The following is a 23,449-nucleotide window of genomic DNA, read 5'->3' as shown; positions in this document are numbered from 1 at the left end:
ATTATTATTTGTGAAGCTTAATTATATATGTATGATATGTAAGTAAACAATAATTTTCTGTCCTTTTAATATATTAGATAGATAAGAGGCAAGTAAAATTAGTTTAAGATAATATCACTTTTATTTTGTCTTGACCAAAGTCGTTTTATAATTTCTTGTTTTTTTCTCTTGTAATTTTTTCTTTCTTTCTTTGAAATAGTAACAATATACTATTAATTTGGCAGCTTGAATATTTTCCTAATTAAACCCTTTGCAAGGTCCAATTAAACCCTTTGCAAGGTCCTTGGTTTTCTCTTGTAAAATTTAGTAGAATGTTTTAAGAATAAGTGGTAAGTATATAAGAATGTTAGATCATTCCAGCCAATACCATTTGTACGTGTCAAGGGTTAAAATTTACATATGATATAAATTTTTCTGTCCTCAACTCTTAAACTTGTCGGAATAATTTTTTTTTTTTTTTTAAATAAAATTCTTAAACTTCTTTTTTAAGATGAGACAGCACACGATCCTTTCGAATCATCGAATGCCATTCAAACACGTATTCAAGTACAAAAGAATGCACACTCAACAAGAAGGAAAGAAAAAAAAATACACAAGAATGAACATTGTAATTGATCAAATTCATCACCCCTATATCAAAATACTCCTTTGGTTGGGTCAATTGCAAGTTTTGGTGGTAGTTCTTTAAGGCCATAGTCTTATATATATATATATATATATATATATATTATGTATAATATATCATGAATCACACACCATAGTCTACTACTCTACTTCTCGTGTCTTCCTCGCTTTATAATTCACATGATTTGCTCTTGCATGTGATCCCTTCCCTCCTCTATATTAATTCTGTGCTTCCCCGCCGTTCATTCTCTCTCACCTCTTGAAATGATGCCCCCTGAGCAAGAAACTAACACTACTATCTCACTCGCAAACCGCTCTGAGAACGCTTGGGTCCATGCTGAGCCATCTGGTTCTACTACTACTGATGTTAGTCCTCGTTTGGAAGCTCAGATGCCAGACCAACAACAAGCAAACTCAGCCTGCAGATTCTCCATTCTCCACCGATCCTTACGCCCCGTTACACTCAAGGTACATATAAGTGTCGCGTGAACTTAGTATTGCCTGGACTTTATTGCGACAGTTCACATAATTAAACCTTTTTAATTGTTACAAACAATAGCATCTTATTGCAATGACTTGATGGTTATTAAAATGATTATTACAAGTTTTTTCTTTTTTGTTGTGTGCAGTTTGAAGACGTGACATATAGTATAACATTGAGAATCAGTAGTACAGGCAAGGACTCATCTCCATGTTTGAGTCCTACTCATGAGCCCAAACCAACTCGCACTCTGCTGCACGGTGTCAGCGGTGTTGTTAGACCAGGCGAGCTTCTAGCAATGCTGGGTCCATCAGGCAGTGGCAAGACCACTCTACTAACTGCCTTAGCAGGCCGTTTACCCGGAAAAGTCTCTGGCACCATAACATACAACGGGAAAGCCTTCTCTAGCTCCATGAAGCGAAAAACAGGGTTTGTTACACAAGACGACGTGTTATACCCTCACCTCACTGTGCTCGAAACCTTAACCTATGCAGCCTTGTTAAGGTTACCTAAAGAGCTTTCAAAGCAAGACAAAATTGAGCAGACTGAGATGCTTATACGAGAGCTTGGACTCGCACGATGTCGTAATGGTGTTGTGGGTGGAACCCTTTTGAGAGGTATTTCAGGTGGGGAAAGGAAACGGGTCAGTATTGGGCAAGAGATGTTGGTGAATCCGAGTCTGTTGTTGCTTGATGAACCCACTTCCGGGTTGGATTCCACGACGGCTCAGCGTATTGTAGTGACGTTGAGAGGGCTGTCACGCGGTGGCAGGACGGTGATCACCACCATTCATCAGCCTTCTAGCAGGTTGTATAGGATGTTTGACAAGGTGGTTGTATTGTCTGATGGATGCCCCATTTATAGTGGCAAGGCGGATCAGGTCATGGACTATTTTGGTTCCATTGGTTATGTGCCCGCCTTCAATTTTGTCAACCCAGCTGATTTTCTGCTTGATCTTGCTAATGGTATGGATTTTTCTTTTTTAACTTCCATAAATAGTATAAAAAGAGAAAAATCATTTTAATGTCTTCATTTTGTAAACAAAATAATAGGACTTAATTAGCTTGGCTCCATTACTAAAGTACATGCACTGGACCCAAGCAAGCTTTGCCCACAATAATATAGCCAAAATCTAATTGCAATTAAACATCTAGGTAATTATTATTGTTATAATTATTACTGTCATATCATTAATACTATTACTTTTTTTTTTTTTTTTTTTTACTATTCATTTTTTGATCTTTTATCAATACGTAGAAAGGTTTTCCTAGCTAATACATTTAAAAAGAGTAAAAGCGATACACAACTCCAATAGTTATATTAGGTTTTAAATCTCTCTCTCTCTCTCTCTAACTTGATACAATTTTATAACATGGTACTTATTAATGGCTATATGCTCTTACATGTATGTATGTGTAAACATCACACGTGTCCATGACACACAAAACAGAACCACAACTTATTACCCAAAAAGAAACTTTTTATACAGTTGTTGATTGATGAGTTTAGGTAAGAGTCCGTTTCCGAAATTTAATAATGCTGGTGGAAAAGATATCATTACAGATAGATAATTTTTTTTTTTTTTTTTTTTGGAGACGTCATTACAGATAGATAATGATCCCGTTATTTAGGGGCAACAGGATTGTTCATGTTATACATAGAAACCACACAAAATAGACTCCAACTCAGTTTTGTTGTTTCTCCAAAAAAAAAAAAAAAATATTCAGTTTTGTCGTATGTGAATTTATTTTGTATAAAATATATATATATATATATATATATCAAACAAACTACTTGATACCTTGTTTATAAAAAATAAAAAATAAAAAAACTACTTGATACTTTTGTATAATAAATATTGTAAAAGAATATATAGCGAAGCGGTGGTCTATTTCTCATCGCCAAAGAGAGTTTTAGAAAATGAGTCTAAATCTGATTTATAAAGTGGCCTTGCCTTCACAAAGCTGGGTTACCAATACCATTAAAAAACGTGGGGTTAATGAAAGGATAAAAGTTCTTATTTTATTAACAAATTCAATTATGCAAATTGAAAAGCCATATATATATATATATATATATATTGAACTGCTTTTTTATCACTCTCAACAGCAAAGAACTTTTGGTGACTCGACGAAGCATTTGTGCAGTCAATAAAGCGGGTCACAAAGCTTATTAGGAGGATGATTCTTGTATTTTATTTTATTTTTTCCTAAATCATTTTTGTTTTTGGCATAACAAATTTTTCCTTACTGATGTTGATTGTGTGTTAATATATAGTTGAACCGTGTGGTCAAACAAACACGTCTTGAATCATTGAATTGTGCTTGGCCCTTCCCCACTACATTATTTACTTACGTTTGGTCTTTCCCTACTGCCTTATTAGCCAGGTTATTACTACTATTTGGACTGTCAATCGTGTTGGGATCCCAAGTATAGCTGGGTGTTACACGTATTAGTCTTGACGAATGCACAATCACTCTCATTATTTCTGATTTTTAAATGAAAGACCTTGTTGCATTCTATTTATTATTCTAGATTTCTACTCTATTTCCTTATAATAATTATATTAAGATACTTTGTCCATGTAGGTATAGCTCCTGATGTAAGACAGGATGACCAGATAGAGTTTCAGGGCAGATTAGACCATGATGATCAAAATTCAACCAAACAGTCCCTAATTACATCTTACAGAAAGAACCTATATCCGGCCTTGAAGGCTGAGATTCACACAAGTTTAAGAGACCCAAATCTTTCTACATCTGGAAGATTATCATCAAGAAGTAAGTTTGATCTTTCTAATCTGCGTGGATTTGTTTGAATGTTGCTATCCTATGCAGTGTTCACCAAAGTTAATAAGAAAAGCCACAAAACATATCCTTTTTTGGGTACTACTATTTTTGCATAGTTTGTACTAACTGTCAGTCTGTTAACAGGTAGTGAGAATCAATGGACCACCAGCTGGTGGGAGCAATTTAAAGTACTGCTGAGAAGGGGTTTAAAAGAGAGGAAGCATGAATCTTATTCTGGCTTAAGGATTTTTCAGGTCATGTCTGTCTCAGTTCTGTCAGGCCTATTGTGGTGGAGGTCTGACACTTCAAACATTCAAGATCAGGTATGACTATGAGGGCCATAAAACTTTATTTCAACTTTCAAGCTCATCTTAAGCAACTTCAAGGATGACTGACTTTTTATTAATTGCCACTAAAATACTACTCCGCTTAGAGTCTAGTCCTCCAATGCACTGAATTGACACGTAACGTCGGACCTATATTACAGTGCACAAGAGCGTTTGTTTTTTCTCATATAAATGCTTGTATTGTTCAATATAAGCAATCATTATTTGCTTTCATCTTTCTCCAACCAAACAACATTTTTGAAATGTAAAACATTTTTTACCTGGTTTGCTTGCAAGTTGGACACTGTTACTAACAAAAAAAATAAAAATACTTTGCAACAGGTTGGGCTTCTCTTTTTCTTCTCCATCTTCTGGGGCTTTTTCCCCCTATTCAATGCCATATTTGCGTTTCCTTTGGAGCGTCCAATGCTAATAAAAGAACGTTCCTCAGGGATGTACCGTCTCTCCTCCTATTACTTTGCTCGAATGGCTGGGGACTTGCCAATGGAGCTTGTGCTACCAACTGTGTTTGTAACAGTCACTTACTGGATGGGTGGTCTCAAGCCTTCACTAGTTACGTTTGTACTAACCCTCTTGATTATTCTATTTAATGTGCTAGTCTCCCAAGGGCTAGGCCTTGCACTTGGGGCAATCCTGATGGAAGTAAAGCAGGCAACAACTCTGGCCTCTGTGACCATGCTTGTGTTCTTACTAGCTGGAGGATACTACATTCAGCACATTCCATGTTTTATAGCTTGGTTGAAGTACATTTCTTTTAGTCACTTCTGTTACAAGCTCCTTGTGGGAGTACAGTACTCAGTGAATGAGGTTTATGAGAATGAGTTAGGGGTGAAATGTAATGTAATGGATTTTCCAGCTATTAAGTATCTGGGTCTTGATAACAAGTGGTGGGATGTGGCTGCTTTGGCTGTAATGCTGGTGGGATACAGAGTTTTGGCTTATTTCGCATTGAAGATGGGGCAACGTCACTGACTTCATAAAAGACCAGAGAAGCCAAAGAATTTCATGAAGATAACCTCCAATTTGATTGGATAATCATGAACTTACATAAATTAGAACACAAGTGTGAATTTAGAGATATTGTGGGCTGGCTTGGGCAAATGTAAATTAGATTCGATGGTCCAAAAATTATGTTATCCATAGAACAGGACCATAGGTTGATCATATTATATATGAAGGTGTGATGAAAATTTCCTATTCTTTCAAATCCACAAAGCTAACAAATGGTCGGTTAAATTGCAGTATTAACAAGAGGAAAAATAATGAAGATGATTTCTTTGGGATCTAATTAAGGATGAGTTGATATATATGTACCAAACTTAATTAGTAGCATGAATTTGGAAGCTAAATGAGTCCAACTTGCTGCTTAATTTATGTGAATTTTAATACAATACGATTTTAGTTATTCCTAGACTCTCCCCGTGTCATTATTATTATTATTATTATTAGCAAGAGGGACAATACATGATTTTAGGTTTGAATGAGTTCAAGAAGTGTATATCGTGGCCTATTTTTGGCTTGGTTAAAATCAGTGTTGGCTCTAATCGAACTCCTTTGACCACGTGGAGTTGTAAAACTATTACAGTATTATATTAATCAAATCCCACGAATTAAATCATATGTAAAATTTCTCTATATTAGAGCTAGGAGTGATATTGGGTTGGGTCAGGTTGGGTTTACTGTGACCCAAAACCCAACATGATAGAAATCGGGTTTGGTTGCCTGAAACCCGACCTGACCCGACCCAAAAAATCGGGTCAGTTTTTCCAGGTCTAAAGTTGGGTCTTGGGTTGGACATTTTTATTTTTTTAATATATATTGCTAGTTGTTCATATATTCCTTCACCAATCTCTTCCAAGAAGCACAATTCCATAACAAAACCATCATTCACATCTTCTAAGAAAACCCAAATCATCCAATATTGTCAAAAAAATCAATAATAAAACAACTTGAATTCATCAACCCAAATCATCCAATATTGTCAAGAAAATCAATAATAAAAACCTGGATTCTAATAATAAAACAACCTGAATTCATCAACCTTTTCATAGGTCTGAAGAAGAAAAAGAAAAAGCCAAATCATTACAAAGTATATAAGTTATGGCTCCATCCACAAGAATAAAAACCCAAATCATTACAAAGTATATAAGTTTTTTCATTAGCAGATTTATTTAATAAGATTTCTTTATAATAGTCTAGCAAATCCGGCAAGAATCCCCCTTTGCCCTTCTCCAAAAAACAATAATCAGCACGTCATGACTTTCTACTTAGGACCCAACCTCTTTTACCTTCAAAACTGCAACACCAAACAAAGAAAAAGCAAAGTTCTCCCTCAAATTTTATGTTTGAAAAAAGTTATGGCTTTTATGCAAAGTCAAGCATTCAACAAAGTACCATATCATTACTAACCAAAATTCAATGAGCTTATGTACACATGACAAGGATGCAATGCAAGAGTTATGCATTAGCATTGTCAAAAGCATATAGTATGCGCAGCAATTAAGTATTTGAATTGATAATAAAATGAAGTGTATTTTTCTAAATATTATCTAAAGCATATATTGCAGCCCTTAAATTGTAGTCCAGTGTTGAGCAACAATGAATCCTCCATCATAAGCATGCATTAGGTAAGACTGAGTAATAAATACAGAAGCAAAAATACTTTAAAAAGAAAAGTAAGTTCTATTTACTATAGATTACTTTGAAAATGCATATTATACCACATTCATTATTCATCAAGCAAATGTAGATCAAAATTTATTTGAAGCGCATAAACTCTAGCTGAAATCCTAAACTTATGTAATCAATTATTTTCATAAAACTACATCTCAATATAGATTCAACCTATCAAACAATCACGCAGCATTGATCTCATTTAAAAAATTCTCTTGTGACCAACAAATCCAATTGTGTATACATATGAAGTTATGAATTTTTACTCAATTACAACTTAATATAGATTCACCCTTTACAAATTTACATAGTGTTGTTAATTTAATAATTTCTCTTCTTACCATTAAATTCAATTGTGTGAATCTATACATCCAAAGTTATGAATCATCATAAGAGCAACTAAGTTCCGGATGTTAATTATGAGGAAGGTGCATCTCACATATTAAAAACATTAAAATTAAAATTCACCTAATATACCAACAACAAAAGTAAGAAAGAAGTGCACAATCAAAGCCATTCAGACCTCACAACCATTAGTAAGTAGTTAATGCTTCCATAGCCCAAATCCAAACTATTAGGACATATGTGATTCACTTGTTAGGAACATATGTTACTATTTTATGTAATTGGCTTATCCTTTGACAAAACGCACTTTACTTGTATTCAGGGCCGACTGAACCTGTAGGCGACTTAGGCGACCACCTAAGGCCCCCACTTGTAAGAGGGCCCCCAAGTAGTAATAATATATTATATAATATTGTGTTCTCATCTTTAAAAAAAATATTAAAAAATTAAAAATTAAAAATTAAAAATTAAAATTAAAAAAAAAAAAAAAAACCGTTTCTCACACTGAAGTCACCATATCTTTAGGTTGCAGAAGAAAAGATTATAGAAGGCCCGTTTCTCATTTGAGGAGAGAAAAAAAAAGGGTCGTTTCTCACTGAAGTGACATGAAGGGCTAATGCAATCACCGTATCTTTAGCTTGCAGAAGAAAAGATCACAAAACACCCGTTTCTCATCTTGAAAAAAAAAAAAAAATGCCTGTTACTTACACTAAAGTGACATGAAATCTCATCACCAAATCTTTAACTTGCAGAAGAAAAGATTACAAAAAGCAAAAATCTTTAGCTTGTAGAAGAAAATATTACAAAAGGCAGAAAGAAGAAAAAAATCGCCCACTCTCTGACTCTCTCCAGTCTCCATCTTGATTCAAAAAAACAAAAAACACTTTTTTTTTTTGTTGACTTACTCATCAATTGGTGTTGGCAATAGACTTGATGTGTTCACAGATCTTCATTTCAGGTTCATTTTTTGTTTTCTCCTCCTTTGCCTCTTTCGTCTTCTTCATAGTTTGCTAGGTTTTTTTTTTTTTTTTTTTTTTTTTTTGGTTGAAGATGATTTTGCTCTGCTATTGCTCATTGCTGCTGAGTAAAGAGCACAAGCAGTTGCGGCAAGAGAACAAACAAAAAGACTAAAAGATTTTACTTTACAAAAAGTGAAAAAGAGACTTAGATTTCTCTAGAAGCATGATCCGGACCCTTTAGACTATTTAGACTATTAGAGAAATCTAAAGATTTCTCTAGAAGCCACTTAAGCTCTCAATGTCTTACACGTTAGTCTTTTAGACTCTTACACGTTTTAGAGTTTAGCCTTACACGTTTTGCTTTTTGCTTTTTGCTTTTTGTCTTGTTTTGTTTTTTATTTTTTTTATTTTAAGAAATCAGATTTTTTTAGTGTGATGCCGTGATGGACTTTTAGTCTTTGTGAATAAGTGAATCAAGTTGAGTTCTACATATTTTGCTAGTGGACTAGTCTTAGTGGATCCAATCAAGTTAAGTCTTACACATTTTGCTAAAAAAAAAGGTTTATTGCTACACACAAAAAAAAAAAAAAAAAAAAAAAAAGAGTATTGATAACAAAATTATAAATTTAAAATAATTTACTTTGTATTAATATTAATTTTAATTTTTTTTGTGCAGGTTTAAAGTGTAAAGTGTAAAGTGATCATATTAAGTAAAGCTACAATTGTGCTTTTTATAAACCAGGTTCTATTGTTTTATAAATTAAATTTATATTATTCTAGTTAAATTATAATTTTTTATTATTATTATAGATTGTATTTCATTTATTCATAAATATTTTTTAATTACAAATGTCTACTAGAAAATATCCATCTGGATATGAAAAACTAAAAAAAAAAAAAAGACAAAGAGAAGAACTAATTGAATCTCAAAAAGGAGCTATGGACAAATTTATTACTAGTAAAAAACAAAATCTTGCAGAAACTTTGAGTGAAAGTTTCATAAATGAAGAAGAAATCCATCAAAAAGAGTTAGAAGATAATGAAAATATACAACAAAATGATAATAACGAAGGTGGTCATGATAATGTTCAAACATGTAATGTCACCTGTAGTTGCACGATTTTCCTGGCCCAAACCCTTTTTGATCAGGCACTGGCCCAAAGCGCAACACACAATAAATGTTTGTAGAGGATGGGTGAAAGAACTTAGCCTCAGTGAACCTGGTCGGCCTTAGGTATGGAGAATGTTGTTGCAGGGATAAAATCACCAGAATGGATACTCCCCAGAAGATTTTATTTCCTGAGTGATGAATACAGTTTTTTCCGTCCCCTTTCTTTGAGGGACTCTATTACATTATATAGCTCTATTATTCTTATCTGAACCTTACACTTATTGATCATCTAAGCCCCCACTTGAGCACCTGTCCTATCAGACACCTTTATCATCCCCTTGTAAGTTGCAGTGGCCAAGGCAGTACTGTTCAGGGGTCTTTTCCTCATTAATGCGGCCAAGAGGGTGGTTGTGACACATTTAATGTGGCGGTAGCAGCTTTCCATGAGATATTTTGGGTTTTATTCTTTTTATATGCTTGGAGGATGAGTTGCAGTGGTAGGGGCGAGCTCTTGGTCTGGACTTCGTAGCGTCCAAGGAGATGTTACTCCTCGGACAGGTTTCTTTTACCGTAGTTGGGCTTGAATAACGTTTTGGCTATGACTTCTCCTCGGACATGATGCTTTTCGGACGGGCCTGTGTTTAGGTAGCCCATTGTTTTGGGCCGGGTCCCACATCACCATTCTTGATAATGAAGCTCAAAATAATTTAGAGGAGAGTGAAAATATTAATGATCAACCTAATTATATTCCTACAAATATTTTTGATCCAAGTCAATGGAAAACTATTGATATAAAATTAAGAGATTTGTTAGTAGAAAATGGTCCAATAAGAGTTGATGATCTAAGCTTTCCTATAGATAAGAACTCTAGACATTTTTCTACTACGCATTATATTCAAAAATTACCAAATGGGGAGAAACATGATAGAAAATGGTTAGTGTATTCGAAAGACCTAGATAAAGTATTTTGTTTTTGTTGCAAGTTGTTTAATTCAAAATATAATACAAATCAACTAGCTAATGGAGGAACTAAGGATTGGAAAAATATTAGTTCTATTCTTAAAAATCATGAAACAACCAATGAGCATATTACTAATATGAATACTTGGATTGATTTAGAACTAAGATTATTGAAGAATAAAACAATTGATAACAATGTCCAAGAACAAATTAAGAAAGAGAAAGATCATTGGAAAAAAGTGTTATTAAGAATAATAGCGGTGGTAAAAAATCTTGGTAAAAATAATTTGGCATTCCGAGGAAAAAATGAAAAGATCTATCAAGAAAATAACGGAAATTTTTTAAGTATAATTGAAATGATTGCAGAATTTGATCCAATAATGCAAGAGCATGTTCAACGTATTCAAAATGGTGCAATCCATAATCATTATCTTGGACATAATATACAAAATGAAGTGATACAATTATTAGCAAATGAAATTAAAAGTAAAATTATAAAAAAGATTAAAGAAGAAAAATACTTTTCAATTATACTTGATTGTACCCCCAATGTAAGTCATCAAGAACAAATTACTCTCATACTAAGATGTGTGGATATTTCAATAAGTCCGATAAAAATAGACGAACATTTTGTGGAATTTTTAAAAGTAGATAATACTTTTGGAAAAGGTCTTTTCAATGAAATTATAAATGCAATAAAAAATCTTGAACTTGATATTAATGATGTACGTGGACAAGGATATGATAATGGGTCTAATATGAAAGGGAAAAAACAAGGGGTACAAAAAAGAATTCTTGATATAAATCCTAAAGCATTTTACACACCATGTGGTTGTCATAATCTCAACCTTGTCCTATGTGATATGGCTAATTCTTGTCCTAAAGCTATTTCTTTTTTTGGAGTAGTACAATGAATATACAAACTATTTTCTTCTTCCACAAAGCGATGGAAAATTTTACAAGATAATGTGACAGGTTTAACTCTTAAGCCATTGTCACAAACACGTTGGGAAAGTTGAATTGAAAGTGTGAAAGCAATAAAATTTCAAGTTCTAGAAATAAGAGATGCTTTGTTACAATTGGCAAAAACAAGTGAAGATCCCAAAACAAAAAGTGAAGCTGATTGTTTAGCAACATATGAGATTGAAAGTTTTGAGTTTTTGTTAGCTGTGACTATTTGGTATGATATATTATTTGCTGTTAACTTTGTTAGTAAAAATTTACAGTCGAAAGACATGCATATTGATATTGCTATAGATCAATTAAAAGGTCTCATGTCTTTTTTAAAAAAATATAGAGAAGATGGATTTACATCTACTATGAATTCATCTAAAGAAATTGCAAGCAAAATGGAAATAGAGCCTATATTTCGTGAAAAATGTATAATTCGTAGGAAGAAACAGTTTGATGAGAATGTCAATGATGAGACAACACAATTCGCCGAAGAATATTTTAGAATTAATTATTTTTTATATATAGTAGATCAAGCTATTTTTTCAATTGAAAGTAGGTTTGAACAATTTCAAATATATGAAAATATTTTTGGTTTTTTATTTAATTTTGAAAAACTAAAATCACTAGATAATGATAGTTTGAAAAAAAATTGTCTTAATCTTGAATGTTTTCTCACACATGAAACTTATTCCGATATTGATAGCTTAGATTTATATTCAGAACTAAAAGTTTTAAAAGAAGTTTTGCAAATAAATGATAACTCTCCAATTAATGTACTAAATTATATAAAGAGGCTAGAATCTTTTCCAAATGCATGTATTGCTTTCAGAATATTACTAACTATACCTATTATAGTTGCTTCCGCAGAAAGAAGTTTTTCAAAATTAAAATTAATAAAATCCTATTTAGGATCAACTATGTCACATGAAAGATTAAGTGGATTAACTATATTATTAATTGAAAAGGAAATGTTAGAGGAACTTGAATGCAAAAATTTAATTAGTAATTTTGCCTCTCAAAAAACAAGAAAAAAAATTTTAATTGAAAAAAAATATATTAATTTATAATAAAAAGCCCCGTTTAAAACTTTCGCCTAGGGCCCCCAAATTCGTTGAGCCGGTCCTGCTTGTATTTGGGTAGATTTAGGATGTGTTTAATACTTCAAGAAATTGTGTTTCAAGATCAAGTGTTGAAGACATGCAAGTCTGTCCAAGATTCAAGCTGAAGAAGTATTGTTCATTAAAGCTCGACAGCTAGCTATCCATCGAGCTTAAGAAGCTGTTCCAGTCCCGAGGCTCAACAGCTGCTCGACAACACCTCAACAAATAGCTATCTGTCGAGCTTTATGAAAAATAGAATTCCAGTTCTGTTTTGACTCTAATCCATGATTATGTGTTTGGGCCTTCTTTTCTTCTAACCCTAGACATATAAAATGATTATTTTAAGGGCCGTCAAAGTGCATGCAAGTTGCACAAGTGTTGAGAAAAGTTTGGTCAAGCAATTTGTAACCGGAGACAAAGTTTTGCCCTAGTTCATCATTCTTGTAAAGAAGTTGTTGTGTATGTGTACCGTAGGGTTTTGTAACCAAGCATCTTCTTGATCTTCATCATTGGGATGAACTGAAAAACTTTGCAGCCAACAACCTTCTCTAGTTGGTGATTAAAGTCATGTACTGGGATCCGTGCATTGGTTAGTCATGTACTTAGGAGACGTGCATCGAAAAGGGAAATTGTCACTATAGAACAAGTCCAATTAGGTATTGGGGTAAGGTGACTTAAAAATCACCCGGTGGGGTTTTTGCCATTAGGTTTTCCCCATTTGTAAACAAATCACCGTGTCATTAATTTTCCACTGCATATTTAGTTATTTGGTGATTTGTTTGTGCTACCACGCGTTTGCATGCTAATTAACTTAATTAATTCACTTGGCTAAATTAATTGGTTAATTTATCACAAGGGGTCAATTCGTTTTTGGCCTATCACAAACACCCACAAATAGAAGCAAATATGAAAAGTATGTACCAGCATAAATCTGACATAATAAGCCATCTGCTACATTTGGTTGAGTGGCTGTATACCATGAAGGAAATGACCACAAAAATAAAAATAAAACATAGGTCTCAAATTTAATTCATCTCCTTTTTGTCCATTTTCAAAGCAACCAAACAGAAATTGAAGCTGCAAATTTTCATAGAATCTTGCATTTGTAACCAAAAATCACAAGATCGAGAAGGTAAACCACAATTCAAAATATTTAACATGAGTCTGATAATCATGTAGGTTACAAATCTTTCAAAATATTTAACTTTTAACACCAAAATAAACACAAAAAGGAATAAAGGAAACCAAAGTCTCAGATATTAGAACTTCCAAAGGGCCAAAAAAAATTAATAATCAAACTTAGAAATTATTGAAACTAAGAAAAAAAAATAAATAAATAAAAATGTATGACTGCAAAAAAAAGGGGAAAAAAGAGATAAGAGTGGCTACCCTTAGATTGCAAATTAGCTAGTCAGATTCAGACATTAAAGAGTGACATGTTCCACGGGAAAGAAGTCCAAGTTGCACTAGGTGACATAATAGTACCATGGGCTGATAATGAGAATGCACTCATGTCTAACCCTACATAAGAGTGAATTAAACATATCAAAGAAAAAGATTGAAGAAAACAAATATGATAACAGCTTCAATCAGTAACAATAGCAACAAGTAGCAAATGACACCCAATCCAACAAAAAAAAAAAAAAAACACACACACACACACAGATGCAAAACTCACCAATGTATGTAGGCAGATCAGTCAAGATTAGTAACAGTGCTTGATGGTGAAGGTGATGCTACTGAAGGTGAAGGTAACTTTGCTTCCAAAAAAGCTTCAAAACATTTTAGAACAACAATCTCGACACCTCCTCGATACCTCCTCGACACCTAGCTATCCGTCGAGCTCTTAAGGTATCCGTCGAGCTCTTAAGGTATTTTCTTATCACAATCTCGACAGATCCTCGGCAACTGGTGGATCGAACGAGAAAGTTCCTGGATCCTCGATAGCTTCTCGACACCTGGTGGATCGATCGAGCATCATCTCTTGTGTCTGATGTTTTTGTACCTCGACACTTGCTCGACACCTGTATTTGTCTACGGCAAAATCATCGACACCTGTCTCGACACCTTGCTCGACACCTCATCTGTCGAGCTTTACTAAGGTTCTATTTATACTTCCTCATGTGATCCAAACCTCATTTCTCTCGATCTCTCTCTCGATACTTCTATCTTTTCACCTCCCAAACCTTTCTCACTCACTCTTAGCCTCTTTCCCAAGGGATTCTCGAGCCTAATCAAGTTTTTCCTCACTTGATATGTCTCTAATCCCTCATTTTCATGCATGTCATTATCTAAAACCTAAGCTTTTGGGGATTTTGAAAAATTTTGGGATTTTTCAAAATTGATGAGTGTTTGTTGAAATTTTGGGCTGGGTTTTGGTTAAATGAGGTTAAAATCTCATGCATTGCATCACATTAGCATAATAACAGTATTATCATGCATTTTAGATGTGTGCAATTGATTGTGTGCTGGTAGGATTGGATTGGGCTGAGCCCATGATGCAATTTCTTTTGCATATCACATATTCATGCATTCCCCATGCATATGTACATCCTTTTCAATATACTTATTATATTTGAACTACTTTAGAGCTTTTCTGATTGTCTTTCTTTCTCTCCCTCCTCTTTCTATTTACGTTAGTCGTGTCTATGACACCTAAGTGTAAGTCAACTCCGTCCTAGAACCCTTTGCATTCTAGGACATCTTTTTCATCTGATCCTACTCCTTCTCATATTCGGTTTCATGATGAGGATACCTAAAAGGACTTCTCGAAGAACTTTTCTCGACGAGGTTTTCATTCAGAATGCCGAGTCATTTTGGCAGACTTCATCGACACTGACCTTCCCACTATCATCCACAGTCGGGGATGGGAGTCACTGTGTGACGTCCCGGTTACTTGTTCGACCGTGTTGATTCAGGATTTTTACTCCAACATGCATGGTTTTGATTTTTCAGTACCTCTCTTTTCTACTAACGTTCGAGGTACGTGCATTGTAGTTACACCGCAGCTTGTTACGGATGTGCTTCATGTTTCGAGGGTAGAGCATCCTGACTACCCCAGTTGTGAGCGTTTGCGGACTGTGTCCAAAGACGAGATGATATCCACTTTCTATGAGCGTCCCGCAGATTGGGGTGATCGTTAGTTCACACTATGTCGGCCTTTTGCTAAAGGTCCTAGATTCATGAATATGGTGATGACTTTTGTTTTGCATCCACTATCTCACTATAACTCTATCACAGAGCCTCGTGCTCGTTTTTTGATTTCTTTATTAGAGCACCTCACTATAGATTTTCCTTTACATTTCATTCTTTCTATCTTAGATGTGTATAGGGATACGACTACTTGTGATAAGCTCATTTTCCCTTTGGCTATCACGCAAATTCTATGCCACTTTTCTATTCCTTTTCCCTTTTCCGACCATTTTCTTGTCATGTGTGTCATAGAATACACTACCGTTAAACGTAGTGAGGTGCAGTTTCAGTCTCGACAGTCGGATTCAGCAGCTCCTCCCTCCCGTTTTGCTTCATCTCGTTCTGCTCTATCCACATCCGCTCCCTCTTCTTCTTCGAGTGATGTGACTCTAGGAGACATCAAGGCACAGCTGTAGCGCATGGATGCTCGCCTTGATACACTCTCTACAGAGTTGTATCAGGTGAACATTCATATCGGTCGTATTGCACAACGACAGGCGACCATGGGTGGTTATGCTCTTGAGGCTTCTCCTCCACCACATCCTCTAGTGGATTATGATTTTGAGGATGAGGATGATGATGATGGTGATGACAATGATGCTTCGGATGATGATGATGGAGATACTAGCTCTACCAATGTGATGTCTACTTGACACTCTTACCCTTTGTCACGAGTAACAAAAAGGGGGAGTTGTTTTGGATATGAGAGTAGTCATTCTTAAGGGCAGAGAGTTAGTATAGGACATTTTGTGAGGGGGGTGTTGATATCTGAGGGATGTAGTGAGGATTACATGTATCTTTTTCTTTTCTCTATTTTAGATACATTTGTTCTTGTACATGGGTCTTGTGACCATTTTGACATACATTGTACTTATCTTCTTTATATATATGTTGATGTATGTTTCTTTCACCTACCCTTACATGTATTGTTTCTTTTCTCTCTTTATGCACATGCTTCTTATTACATGTATGCAATTTATTATTTCTGTTTCACATAAAGATGCCTTGATGAGGTTTGTTTAAAGTGTTTCAGAAATACAGGTTGTCAAAGTCTACTTGCCATAAACTCCCTTCTTGCAAAGTTTTTCAAGAGTTTATGTTCGGATAGATTTTATTGTATTCAACAAGTGAATATGAGTTGAGTGATTTATGATTTCTTTCATATGTTCATTTGTTTGTTGTGGTTTTGTCACGGATTGCCAAAGGGGGAGATTGTTAGGACATATGTGATTCACTTGTTAGGAACATATGTCACTATTTTATGTAATTGGCTTATCCTTTGACAAAACGCACTTTACTTGTATTTAGGTAGATCTAGGATGTGTTTAATACTTCAAGAAACTGTGTTTCAAGATCAAGTGTTGAAGACATGCAAGTCTGTCCAAGATTCAAGCTGAAGAAGTGCTGTTCATTAAAGTTCGACAGCTAGTTATCCATCGAGCTTAAAAAGCTGTTCCAGCCCCGAGGCTTGACAGCTACTCGATAGCACCTTGACAGATAGCTATCTGTCGAGCTTTATGAAAAACAGAATTCTAGTTCTGTTTTGACTCTAATCCGTGATTATGTGTTTGAGCTTTCTTTTCTTCTAACCCTAAACATAGAAAATGATTATTTTAAGGGCCGTCAAAGTGTATGCAAGTTGCACAAGTGTTGAACAAAGTTTGTTTAAGCAATTTGTAATCGGAGACAATGTTTCGCCCTAGTTCATCATTCTTGTGAAGAAGTTGCTGTGTATGTGCACCGTAGAGTTTTGTGACCAAGCATCTTCTTAATCTTCATCGTTGGGATGAACTGAAGAACTTTTCAGCCAACAACCTTCTCTAGTTGGTGATTGAAGTCGTGTACTAGGATCCGCGCATTGGTTAGTCACGTGCTTGGGAGTCATGCATTGAAAAGGGAAATTGTCACTACAGAACAAGTCCAATTGGGTATTAGGGTAAGGATTCAACTGTAGGTTGGAATAAGGTACTTGGATTCCTTTACATGTAATCGCTTGTTGTGATAATAGTGGAATTTTGAGAGTGGTGACCTGAAAATCACTCGGTGAGATTTTTGCCGTTAAGTTTTCCCCATTCGTAAACAAATCACCGTGTCATTTATTTTCTGCTGCATATTTAGTTATTTGGTGATTAGTTTGTGCTATCATGCATTTGCATGCTAATTAACTTTCACTTGGCTAAATTAATTGGTTAATTTATCACAAGGGGTCAATTCGTTTTTGGCCTATCACAAACACCCACAAATAGAAGCAAATATGAAAAGTATGTACCAGCATAAATCTGACATAAGCCATCTGCTACATTTGGTTGAGTGACTGTATACCATGAAGGAAATGACCACAAAAATAAAAATAAAACATAGGTCTCAAATTTAATTCATCTCCTTTTCGTCCATTTTCAAAGCAACCAAACAGAAATTGAAGCTGCAAATTTTCATAGAATCTTGCATTTGTAACCAAAAATCACAAGATCGAGAAGATAAACCACAATTCAAAAGATTTAACATGAGTCTGATAATCATGTAGGTTACAAATCTTTCAAAATATTTAACTTTTAACACCAAAATAAACCCAAAAAGGAATAAAGGAAACCAAAATCTCAGATATTAGAACTTCCCAAGGGCCAAAAAAATTTAATAATCAAACTTAGAAATTATTGAAACTAAGCAAAAAAATAAATAAATAAAAATGTATGACTACAAAAAAGAGGGGAAAAAAGAGATAAGAGTGGCTACCCTTAGATTGCAAATTAGCTAGTCAGATTCAGACATTAAAGAGTGACATGTTCCACGGGAAAGAAGTCCAGGTTGCACTAGGTGACATAATAGTACCATGGGTTGATAATGAGAATGCACTCATGTCTAACCCTACATAAGAGTGAATTAAACATATCAAAGAAAAAGATTGAAGAAAACAGATATGATAACAGCTTCAATTAGTAACAATAGCAACAAGTAGCAAATGACACCCAATCCAACAAAAAAAAAAACACACACACACACACAGATGCAAAACTCACCAATGTATGTAGGCAGATCAGTCAAGATTAGTAACAGTGCTTGATGGTGAAGGTGATGCTACTGAAGGTGAAGCTAACTTTGCTTCCAAAAAAGCTTCAAAACATTTTAGAACAACAATATATATTTAATTTCATTTAATGTACTAACAAGATATATTAAATTTTAGTTAAAGCACAAGTTAATAAATTTTAAGAACATTACATTGTCCATAATCTTCAAATAGCTCAATATCATCCATGGCTTGTCAAAGCGAAATTTGCACTGAAGATTGAAGCCAATTTTGAGTACATATGAGAGATTGTACCATTTCAAGGGCAAGTGAACTATGGAATGGGTCTAGTATATGTCCTCCCATACTAAATGCCGACTCAGAAGCCATAGTAGAAACAAGTACAACCAACACATCTTATGCCAGTCGAGATAGTATACTATACTTATTAGTATTATACTTCCGCCAAGATGGTATATTAAAGTTTTTGTCATTTTCCCTTTCACAATTCTCCACCAAGTATTTTGCAACCTCATCTACACACCCAACAGATTGTTTTCCTTGCCTAAAGGCCTTGTATTGAGAGGCAATAAATCTGTCTGGATCATCATCATCAACACTTTCCATTCTTGACATCTCACTCACACTTTGTATAGACACATATGATGAACGAGTTGAATTATAATGCTCATACAAGCGTTCCAATACACCTTTCACAAGGTCAGTGATATCCATAGCAACATTCTCCCTATACAAATTCGATAAACAATAATTCAAATAATCCAACTTCTTTCGAGGATCAAGCATCAAAACAACATACAAAAGCACATTTCCCTTCTGTCACGCCCCGAACCACCCAACTATAAAGACAGGCATGTGACAACCGCTGCATGCTTATAAAGTAAACACCCTACAAGTGTGCAAGGCTTTCTTAGCAACTAAAATTTATCCTCAAAAATTAAAATCAAATAAATCCAAAGTACCTCAACAATTTCTTTATGAATAGATCTCCAATAATTTAATAGGAATAAAATCCAAACCCCATGTACATAATGCCAATTGGCCAATAAATATAAAACTATTAGAAGACCATCCAATCCCAAAATCACTAAGCTTCCTTTCTTGCTCATAACACAACGTAAAAACTCTCAAAACTTGGTATTCTTCACAATCTGAATCTGGAGGCGAAAAAGGGGGTGAGTTGACAACTTAATAAGTAACCAAAGTCCTAAAAAGTTCTATCAGGCAATAGATCTATAAAGTATAAGATGTAATATGTGTTTTCAAAAGTTATAATATACTATGTGTTTTCAAAATAACTGAAGAAGTTTCATAGTTTTAAAATAATAAGTTGCACATAGGTCACATACTTTAATCTTACAAATATATCATAGATGGTTTAGAAAATAGTCAGTTTTCCATATATCAAAATCTATAACTTACAATAGGTTCCAAAAACACATAAGTAATTTTAGTGACTCAAAATAGACCAAATACTCAAACATTTCCAAAATCACATATGTAGTTTTAAGGATTCAAAATAGTCAGATATTCAAATGTAATTCATATTCTTTACAATTTTATGACTATGGTCACGCTATATCCCCATGACTGAGCATCAGAGTACCAATAAATAACCCCCATTGATTGGGTATCAGAGTACCAATGAATAACCCCCATTGGTTTGGGTATCAGAATACCAATGAATAACCCCCATTGGCTGGGTATCAGTGTACCAATTAATATCCCCCATTAGTTTGGATATCAGAGTACCAATGAATAACCCCTATTGGCTGTGTATCAAAGTACCATTGAATAACCCAAAATTGGTTTGGGTATCAGAATCAATTCATAGTCAGATTGTCCATAATCATATATATGAAATCATAGTTTCTAAAAAAATATATATCTTGTTCAAGTACATATATATATATATATATATAATCATATATTCAATATTCGAATATATTTGTGATATTTCATTATTCTTTACTTTAAATCAATATAGCTAAAGAAACAATTAAATAAAATAAATCATATATTCAATAATCAGATATATTTGTGATAATTATTTACTTAAAATCAGTAATACAATAGAAATAAATAGTAACAACTGTAAACAATTTTCAGTAGTTTAAAATACGCAAAGATAAAACCAATTAGGATAAGGTTATTTACCTCAACTAGCTCACTACAAAAAACTTCTCCTTAACACTTTCTCTAAAATCCTTAGATATCACCTAAACGGTTTACAAGCATCATTTACTCAATAACCAAATAATTTAAGAAAAACTTATAAAAGTACCCAGCCAAAAGAGAAACTACTAAAATATCCAACAACTGTCCACTATTATCTCACACCAAAATTCTACATATTCATAACATATATTTCATTTACTTCATACTGCTAATAATTCCCTAGGAATAAAGCCTATATAATATGCTATACCCATAGCCATAAATGGTCAAAAGTCAATCTGAAAAGGACACCTAGATCTATCTTCTATACGTGTGCTCTCTCTTTTTTTTTTTTTTTTTTTTTTTTTTTGCCTGAAACTTCAAGTCCACACCATGATTTTTCCTATTCACCAAATCCAAAATTCGGTACAAGGACTCCAGAACCTTGTACAGAACTGGACTCACCATGCCTCACCTTGTGCAACTTCCATCTACACTTACACGCATGACACAACAGTGGGCATAGGAAAAAAAAAATCACAATACTGAGGCAGAAAAATCTGTAGGTACGTCCAGTTTAGCAAAAATAAATCTAAACTTTTATAGTTTTGCATCATTATAACTCTTGAATATTTAAATAGTTTCACTATTGACCAGAATACTCATATATAAAAAAAGTACTCTAATTCCAAATAAAGCTTAGATTTAACAAGAAAGAGATTCCTAAGTTCTTGCCTCAAGTGTGTAGTCAAACCTTCTCTACTTGAGGTATTTTAGGTAGTCTCCTCTAACAAAAATATCTCTAAATACATTTACTTAATAAGCTTATATAGCTAGGGTTTCAACCTTATTTTTCTAAAAACTCTCTTATAATTATAAATTATAAAATTGACCCCACAAGAGATTTACTTAAATACCCTTTCTTTTAATCCTTTTTTTTTTTTTTTTGGGTATTACAATCTCCCCCACTTATAAGAATTTAGTCCTCTAAATTCATCACAAACTGAACCAATTTATCATGCTTCCACTGCGCTACTCTAAAGCCACAATCATATTGGTCTATACAAATTTATCTCCCATCACCACAGTAGGAGCAATTAAACTATGAAGAATTCATTTTTTTTTTTTTTTGTCTTTTTTCTTTTTTCCTATCACTCGACCCGAATTGCACTATAATTTACCTCCATAGTGAATATAAATTTCAAAACCCACATGTTCAAGTAAACCCAGTGAAAACGATAGTTTCTTCAATAAGTAATCTCCAATAATTCTAAATGGTGAAGGAGCCTCCAAGGTTGATAAAAGAAAACCACAATCAAAGTCTACTGTAAATCATTATGCTCTAACATCCCATTGAGTGGTATATTATTTCCATTTAAATATAAGTTCAAAACTATTTCACAACTATACATAGACTTTTCCTTCCTCAAAATTTGTAAAATAAAAATTTCCAAAGCAAATGGAGCCACGATGCTTCCGCCACATAATACAATACCACTATAAAATCTCTTACTCAATTACCCATAGTCTAAGAACAAACATATTACGAAAAAATATAAGATTCTTTAAAGATATACATATCTCTAGTCTAAATAGCTCTCTAAGTTCCTTTCAATATGAACATAAGTTCCAAGGCCCATTCGTTTAGATTAACCACAATAACTGATTTTCCATCAATTATTAATTTCAACAAAATTCGAAGGACTAAGTAGTCTCCAAAAATTACAACAAGGGAAATCCACAATTTTGAGATTCACCATAGACCAATGAATGCTAGCATCCATTTAATTCTATACCCCAAAATTAAGTACTGCATCCAAAGTTTCAATCCTTCCTAAGTCCAAAACTAATTTACAACATATGCGTATATCACTATATCCTTTCTTCCTCAAGTTTTGTAAGATAAAGAATTTCCAAAATCTCCAAATGACACTTGGGCTAGAACTCATTGAAGAGCTAGGTTCCTTAATTACATTGCCTCTTATGAAAACAAATCTCTAAGTATACATCGGCTAGAAGGGAATAGTCCATGAAATATCTCAAACCCTCCTTTGCTTTTTTTTTTTCTCCCTTCTTTAACTTGTCGATAATACTGTCCAAGCAACCTAGAACTTAGGGTACAATGCAACTTTATAATTATTAACCACTTGTCAATATAAAACAAATGGACCACAACTGACTATAATTCAAATTGTAATAGTCTTTCAAAATAAACTCTCTTGCCATTCCAAAACCTTCAATATCCAATCAAAATTATGGTTCACTAGTCCAATTCAATACTACCATGATCTTGTGTTGTATCCACCTTATTTTTAATTGTGCCAATCCATTAACTCTTATCAATTAAAATTCAAAGAATTACATTTCTAGCATCAAAACTTATTCCCCAGGATATTAAACAATCCTCCAAGTCCATAGAAATAAAATTAGGACCTCAAACTTCTAAGTAACAGAACATGTCTCAAAAAAGAAAAACATTTAGGGACTACCTCACACATAAATTAGGCTATGGTAACCCATGTAGGTCAACGCTAACAAGAACAATGATCCAAAAGAAGGTCGGTCCTTAACATTAGAATCCAAAGAAGTCCATCGATATATTGCTGAATTCTTTAAACACCCTCAGAATTTATATAATAACATATTATATAATGTGAACTACAACAACCACAATTTGATTTTCCCTTCATACTACGAACTTTCTATTAATTTCCTAACTCCATATAAAC

The 23,449-nt window shown here is 33.9% G+C and overlaps 1 protein-coding gene and 1 long non-coding RNA gene across 3 annotated transcripts; one reads left to right on the top strand and one right to left on the bottom strand.

Moving 5' to 3' along the window:
• The first annotated feature begins 622 nt into the window (after window positions 1–622).
• On the top strand, window positions 623–5,440 carry LOC126717960 (ABC transporter G family member 21). Its single transcript, XM_050419962.1, has 5 exons — window positions 623–1,092; window positions 1,254–2,070; window positions 3,694–3,885; window positions 4,039–4,217; window positions 4,563–5,440. The coding sequence occupies exons 1-5, from the start codon at window positions 889–891 to the stop codon at window positions 5,211–5,213; spliced, it is 2,043 nt and encodes a 680-aa protein (XP_050275919.1). The 5' UTR covers window positions 623–888; the 3' UTR covers window positions 5,214–5,440.
• A 722-nt stretch (window positions 5,441–6,162) lies between these two features.
• On the bottom strand, window positions 6,163–8,441 carry LOC126717959 (uncharacterized). 2 transcript variants are annotated; one of them, XR_007652795.1, is made up of 3 exons: window positions 8,165–8,441; window positions 7,763–7,934; window positions 6,163–6,537 (listed from the first exon to the last, which is right to left on the bottom strand). It is a non-coding gene; the product is annotated as an uncharacterized LOC126717959 (long non-coding RNA). The 2 variants fall into 2 exon arrangements; XR_007652794.1 differs by lacking the exon at window positions 7,763–7,934.
• Between the last annotated feature and the right edge of the window lie 15,008 nt (window positions 8,442–23,449).

The sequence above is a fragment of the Quercus robur genome, chromosome 3 (genome assembly GCF_932294415.1).
Source record: "Quercus robur chromosome 3, dhQueRobu3.1, whole genome shotgun sequence".
In the NCBI taxonomy this organism is placed as follows: Eukaryota; Viridiplantae; Streptophyta; class Magnoliopsida; order Fagales; family Fagaceae; genus Quercus; species Quercus robur.
This window is presented reverse-complemented; position numbering and strand designations above follow the sequence as displayed.

Bases quoted from the DNA above. Each gene is read 5' to 3' on its own strand.
- LOC126717960 (XM_050419962.1), top strand. From the start codon at position 889: ATGATGCCCCCTGAGCAAGAAACTAACACTACTATCTCACTCGCAAAC. The intron at 2,071-3,693 runs GTATGGATTTTT...TTGTCCATGTAG, and splicing joins TCTGCTTGATCTTGCTAATG to GTATAGCTCCTGATGTAAGA. The intron at 3,886-4,038 runs GTAAGTTTGATC...GTCTGTTAACAG, and splicing joins TGGAAGATTATCATCAAGAA to GTAGTGAGAATCAATGGACC.